Source organism: Sinocyclocheilus rhinocerous, unplaced genomic scaffold (genome assembly GCF_001515625.1).
Source record: "Sinocyclocheilus rhinocerous isolate Xijiao unplaced genomic scaffold, SAMN03320098_v1.1 scaffold1137, whole genome shotgun sequence".
In the NCBI taxonomy this organism is placed as follows: Eukaryota; Metazoa; Chordata; class Actinopteri; order Cypriniformes; family Cyprinidae; genus Sinocyclocheilus; species Sinocyclocheilus rhinocerous.
Genome location: NW_015647153.1, coordinates 334,307 through 341,314, shown reverse-complemented (window position 1 = coordinate 341,314; position 7,008 = coordinate 334,307). Strand labels below are relative to the sequence as shown.

The following is a 7,008-nucleotide window of genomic DNA, read 5'->3' as shown; positions in this document are numbered from 1 at the left end:
TATAAAAAAGAATAAACTGTGATATCATATTTCACATTCCCAAAAGCAAGCGTAGTTTAAAGAAGTGCTGCATTTCTTTGAGTTTAGACTAATCTTCAAATGATTTTCCAGCTGCGTTTATTTCACCATAATTACAGCGTTTGCTTCCGTCACATGTTCCCTTAAGATTTCATTTGACCCTCTTCTGGAGATTTTGGGTTTTCAGTTTCAGAGGAGTTAATGTGAGATATCCGAGCGTATATAGAGAAATATTACAAGCTGAAGTCAGCTTGAAATACAAAATTTAGCCTATTTACATTATTAATACACTTTTAGGCTTATGATTTATTAGTGCATGTTGCTGTTGACATCAATCTCTCTTATTTTTCAGAATATAGAGAAATATTTTTTTTTAACCATCCAATCGATTTAATCAAAACCCACCTTCCATTTGGACTGAATGTCATATTTGATGTGATCAGGATAATCAGATTATGCATGCAAGAGGTTTATTGTCTTCGCCACAGAGCACCATCTCATCTTCCTCTGGTTTGTATGAAGTGTGTACAGTGATGCTCTTACACTGGAGGTCTATGGAGCAAGTGTGTGCAAACTTCACCACACCACCCACAGCTCATATCTGTAACACATTACCAACAAATAACATCATCTACAGAAGCTCAAACACACACAGTTTTACGGAGTAATGCATGCAAGTGCTTTATTTGCCCCATAGACTTCTATTGTAAGTGCACTAACTGTAAATATGATTTAGGGATGAGTTGAAAAGCTGTGGAAAGCAACAGCATTAACCCAGAATATTGCTGTATTATATATAATTAGTAGGTTTAGGAGGAGATTCGGTAACTGGCTGTGCAAATCAGTGGCTTTTGATTCAGATTTTGACCTAGTTCTTTCTGAAATGTTCAGTTGTCAAATTATCATTGAAATCTCACTTGTTATTATCTGTGAATTAAAAAACATGGACAGTACATTTTTGTTACTACTATTATTATTAGTAGTAGTAATAGTAGTAGTAGTATCAATTATTATGCTATTATTATAATTAAAAATGATGATGCCTGTATTAAAATTGGTTTGATTAAACCGTAACCATTGCAAATAGCAAACAGATCAAATCAGTATTATGTTATAACAAAATTATGAATTTACAAAAAAAGTTACAAAATAGCTCAAATTAAATATGAGAACATATAAAACTATTTAACAAATATTTTTAACATTTTCTAATTGTATATATTTTTATTCTCACAAACTGTGACAATTACTGTTTCCAGTAATTAACATTTAACATTTCAAAAGTTGTTTTATGTTTGTGCTTTTGGAAATGCGTGTTTAATATCACTAAATCTATTTTTTTTAATTTAAATTTAATTTTTATTTTTTTAAATCTTATTTTATTATTTTATTTTATGTTTTATTTCATTATTTTATTATTTCATTTTTAGACTTATTTTGCAATTTTAGGCTGATTTTGTAGTTGTTGCAAAGACTAATTCTCCTGGATTTTGATGGTTTCATGCTCTATTTCATGTCATCGGAGTCGTATTTTCTTTTATTTTGTGTAGTTTCGTTCATGGTTTTTGAAGATGAGGGTGTCATACAACCTGTTTAAGTCTGATTTGACTTGCTTTAAACTGTTTGTGTGTTTGTACATGGTGTTTTTTGGTTTCGTATGATCAGTTTGCTTGTATTACCCTGCTGTATGTTGCAGGACAGACCTGTGTGACCTATTTTTGGGTCACCAGCCACCAGTTGAGCACCACTGATCTAACAGACGTGATTGAGTCGCAGCGTTCCCAGCTCTTCTCATAGCTATAAATGTGCCGTCTGATCTGTGATGTACATCTCTTAAGAATGAGGAGCGTTCTGCATCCTTCCTCTGATTTGCCCGTTCGACCGCAGATGCTTCCTGCAGCTGCAGAGCACTTCCTGTCTGCGCTGAGACCCTTTTGTGTGAGCGCCCCGTCTCAGCTTGAGCTTCACCCGCTGAATTTCAATAGCTGTTGATGCGGGAAGCGGGAATGCCCATCTGTGCGCGTCCTCTGTTTTCAGTGCCGTGGACACTGGGAGATTTTATTTTCCCTGTGAATGGGCCGCAGTAATTGGGTTTCCTGAGGGAATTCTGTCACTTTGAGAACCAGTGTTTTGTTATGCTTCCCGATTTGATTCAGCGTGGAGACGGTAGTGATTATGTAGGAATGTCTTTATTGTGTGGTTGACAAACTAAAATACAAAAAAAAAAAAGTCTATTTAGGAGTGTCCATCCATCCAATTTTTAAAAAATATTTGTTATATATATATATATACGGTGTATATATAATTTTTATTTTTGTTTTTAATTTTTTATCTTATTTTGTTTATGTAGTTTATATATGTAATTTTTATTTTTGTTTAATTTTTAATTTTTAGCTTTTAATTTAAGATTTCATTTTCATCCTATTTTGTTTTTTGTTTTTTTTGTATTTTGTCTTTTTATTTATTTTCATTTTTTTATTTAATTTTTTTAATTTAATTTTTTATTTTTTATCCAATTTAGTTTTTTATTTATATTTTATTTTATTTTTATTATGTTTGCTGTTGTTTTTAGTTTTTATAGCTTTTTATTTTTTTTAATGTTTTTTTATTTTTATCCTATTTTATTTTTATTTATATTTTATTTATTATTTATTATCTTATTGTTTTGTATTATTTTTTAAATTTGTATCCTATTTTGTTTTTATTTTTGTTTTTTTGTACTTGTATTATCTTATTCAATTTTATTTTATTATTTATATTTTTTTCCGTTATTTATTTTTTAAACACTTCATGATAATATTTACATGTCAGGCTCAAATTGATTGTCAAACAGTTTTTTTTTTCTCCTCTCACACTCAACTGATGAGCCAATGCTGCTTTGAAATGTTTCGAACACTAGATTTATATTTTATTTTATTTTTATTATGTTTGCTGTTGTTTTAGTTTTTATAGCTTTTTATTTTTTTTAATGTTTTTTTATTTTTATCCTATTTTATTTTAATTTATATTTAATTTGTTATTTATTATCTTATTGTTTTGTATTATTTTTTAAATTTGTATCCAATTTTGTTTTTATTTTTGTTTTTTGTACTTAATTGTATTTTATTCAATTTAATTTTATAATTTTTTTATAAAATGTATTTTATTATTTATATATTTTTTCCGTTATTTATTTTTTAAACACTTCATGATAATATTTACATGTCAGGCTCAAATTGATTGTCAAACAGTTTTTTTTTTTCTCCTCTCACACTCAACTGATGAGCCAATGCTGCTTTGAAATGTTTCAAACACTAGAAATTAGGTAGTTGAACTCAATAATTGCAGGTTTGTTTCCGGTTCGTGCAGACCCAGATACTGAAAAGTGACTAAAATGCTCGAAAACACAAGCATGCCCTTAAAGATGACATTTAACCCCTGCTTTCTCCAACAGAACTGGAAGTACACACATGTAAATGTTAAGGCGAGAAGCACGCCTGCGGTGGCCATGTAAACAGAGAGACGGGGTCGTGACGGCTTGTTTTTCAGAGAGGATGTTTGTGAGCGATCGTCTGGCGGCCCGTGGGTGGGTTTTCAGGCCAGACGTTCATCTAGGGCGCACTTCTGCGGGTTGTGCTCTGAAGATGTCACCTTAAATTTGCCCCATTACATAAGAGCTTCATCCGGCGAGCATGAAAAACAAGCCACTGTGCAGAATGAGATTATTCAGCATGACATCAATTTATTGTAGTGCAGGAATCACTCGTGATCTGGTTAGAAAACAACGCTTTTTATGGACCCCAAATGACGTTCTTATGTGTGTGTGTGTGTGTGTGTGTTTATGCTGAGCTTCAAGACTCATTTTTGTTTCAACCATGCACACGTAATGCATTAAAAACATGGTAGTGTGAACTTTTGATGCTTTTGTTTCCCTGTACAAACATCTAAGCATTCTTAAATCAAGATGCATTTAATTGAGATGCAAAATGACCTTGATTTCTGAGCAGTTTAGTAAAATTAAGTGAGATCATGTTTAAAAGAAGAAAAAATATTTGCCAATGGAGTTGGAAAAATAAACTTGTTTTTCCTTTGACCCAGATACTGAAAAGTGACTAAAATGCTCGAAAACACAAGCATGCCCTTAAAGATGACATTTAACCCCTGCTTTCTCCAACAGAACTGGAAGTACACACATGTAAATGTTAAGGCGAGAAGCACGCCTGCGGTGGCCGTGTAAACAGAGAGACGGGGTCGTGACGGCTTGTTTTTCAGAGAGGATGTTTGTGAGCGATCGTCTGGCGGCCCGTGGGTGGGTTTTCAGGCCAGATGTTCATCTAGGGCGCACTTCTGCGGGTTGTGCTCTGAAGATGTCACCTTAAATTTGCCCCATTACATAAGAGCTTCATCCGGCGAGCATGAAAAACAAGCCACTGTGCAGAATGAGATTATTCAGCATGACATCAATTTATTGTAGTGCAGGAATCACTCGTGATCTGGTTAGAAAACAACGCTTTTTATGGACCCCAAATGACGTTCTTATGTGTGTGTGTGTGTGTGTGTGTTTATGCTGAGCTTCAAGACTCATTTATTTTCAGCATCATTACTCCAGTCTTCAGTGTCACATGATCTTCAGAAATCATTCTAATATGCCGTTTCAAACAGTTTTTCTAATCAGATGCTTATCATTATATCATTACTGAGATCATTACAAGAGCAGATGAACCATATTGTGGTGAAAAAGTCTCTTTTGATTTAAACATCATGGCGGTGAGTTTTGTGCTTAATAAACATCATGTCTAAAGAGAATGAGGAATGAGCCAGCGGGTCTGATTCACCGCACATGTTCTCAGATATGCTTATTATTGAGATTAAACTGATTTTCTCCTGCATTAAGTTTTAATTCTATCTGGTTACAGCAACCCTCTACGCACACCTTGGCAATATAATCGCCATTGGCTAGTAAATTTTTTTGTTTATTCGCCAGACTGATATTCTATTTTACACACACACACGTGCTGCGTGCTACATACTGCGCATCCATTGAGTACGTGACATGATCCATTGAGCGCATCCAAATGGTACAGATCGCTTGACGGAGAGCGAAACTCTCAAGCGCTCAGTCAGCGTGTTTATCGAGTGAAAATCTGTGTTGAACGCCTCTCACACACATACTGGCGTGTAAAATCTAAGAATTTATTAGCCAATGACTAATGTTAGACATTATTTAGTCGCCCAGAGTAAGATTTAGTCGCATATGCAAGTGATTTATTCGCAATGTAGAGGGTTGGGTTACAGACACAAAACAAGTCTGTCGTGTTCATTCGGGGGTGAAAGAAATCCTTTTGGGTCACTCCCAGAAACTCCCCGGCTCAAAGTTTAGATTTTGTTCATATTTTTTTCTTAAGAAAGACAAACATGATATGGTGATGAAAGCCAAAATATTAAATGTCATGGATGTATATTCACTGAGTAATGCACTATTTTGTAGAGGGGCATCAAAATGACAATTTCACCTGAGATTCGGAGCCAAATTACAGGGGGTTAAAAATGACTTCAGAAAGCTGGCAGCTTCATGTTATTTTTACACAGAGATTGGTTGCTCTGTTAGTAAAATCTGTTGACTTTAGCAATCTTTGCTGCATTATATTCCAACGGTGATCATTCAAACATGGAGAAAAAAAGCACTTTTTGAACTTTTTTTTTGAAGTTTGCATTCCTGTAATTTGAGAAGTATTAAAGATATCTTAATATCCTTTTAGATTTGAGTTCTTAACCAATTGTTCTTTTAGTATCTTAATTTTTAAGGCCCTATATGGTTCGGTTCCAGAGGTAAGAGGATCTCAATATGGCTCCAGGAGTAAATTGTACACATTTTCAGCGGTCAAAAACCCAATGTGGGTCACTTTATATACAGCTGATACTTACTGTATTTAATGTGAGATGTCAAAAGAATAAATGTTGAAACTAGATATGTAGCTTAACTTCCTCTATCAAAACAATTGCATTGAATATACATGTCTGAGTGCTAAAATGCACTGAAATTGTCAAGTTGAGGCACATTAACTTTCTCTCAGTAGTCATAAGATTCTATATTTGGAAGAAGAGATTTTGTTCATTTTTACAGGCTATAATGCAACAAAAATTGCTCTACAGGTTTTACTAATAGACCTACCAATCTCTGTGTACTTCAAAAAATACCATGGTATTACCATGTGTGTCCAAACTAGCCCAGATTAGATTTGCATGATCAGAATCTGTTAAATCTGAAATGGGAAGATGATTCTTGTCTTGTTTGAGTCTGATGGTGTGTAATGTGTGTGTGTGTGTTTGTGTTTGATTGACAGCTGCTAGAGGAGTATGGGTACGACTGCCAGCGCTGCTCCCCAGCCCACGCTGCATGAGAGTTTCCACGGCAACGGGATGATGGACAGCAGCGCCTCCTTCCAGACGCTCAACATCCACAGCAACAAGGCCAAGTCCATCATCACTAATAAAGTGGCTCCTGTGGTCATCACGTACGTCCAGCTCTGTTCTGAGAGCGCCTGCAGTCACAGATCATTCGCCTGATTGAGTCTCTGTGTGTGTGTTTGTAGGTATAACTGCAGACAGGAGTTTCAGATCCACGATGACGTCCTCCGTACGAACTATAAAGTTGGGAGGATCTCAGACAACATGCCTGAGCACCATCTGGTCCAGGTGAGCCGGACTTTTGCTGTCGTGCGAATCGCATGAAAACCGGTTGCATTTCTGCAGAAAATTAAGTATATTTTTAGATATGTGACCATGGACCACAAAAGCAGTCTTAAGTCGCTGGGGTATATTTGTAGCAATAGCCAAAAATACATTGTATGGGTCAAAATTATTTTGTAATAATTATATTTTGTAAATTTCCTACTGTAAATATATCAAAACTTAATTTTTGATTAGTAATATATGCATTGCTAAGAACTTCATTTGAACAACTTTAAAGATGATTTTCTCAATATTTAGATTTTTTTGCACCCTCAGATT

The 7,008-nt window shown here is 34.6% G+C and overlaps 1 protein-coding gene across 1 annotated transcript in view; it reads left to right on the top strand.

Moving 5' to 3' along the window:
- Positions 1-7,008, top strand: part of LOC107709018 (paladin-like) — a 60,049-nt gene that overhangs the window by 14,136 nt on the left and 38,905 nt on the right. Inside the window, exons 2-3 of the mRNA XM_016513413.1 lie at positions 6,342-6,512; positions 6,591-6,693. Of these exons, the coding sequence (XP_016368899.1) occupies positions 6,355-6,512; positions 6,591-6,693 (261 nt within the window). The 5' untranslated portion in view covers positions 6,342-6,354. The remainder of the gene's footprint in view (positions 1-6,341; positions 6,513-6,590; positions 6,694-7,008) is intronic.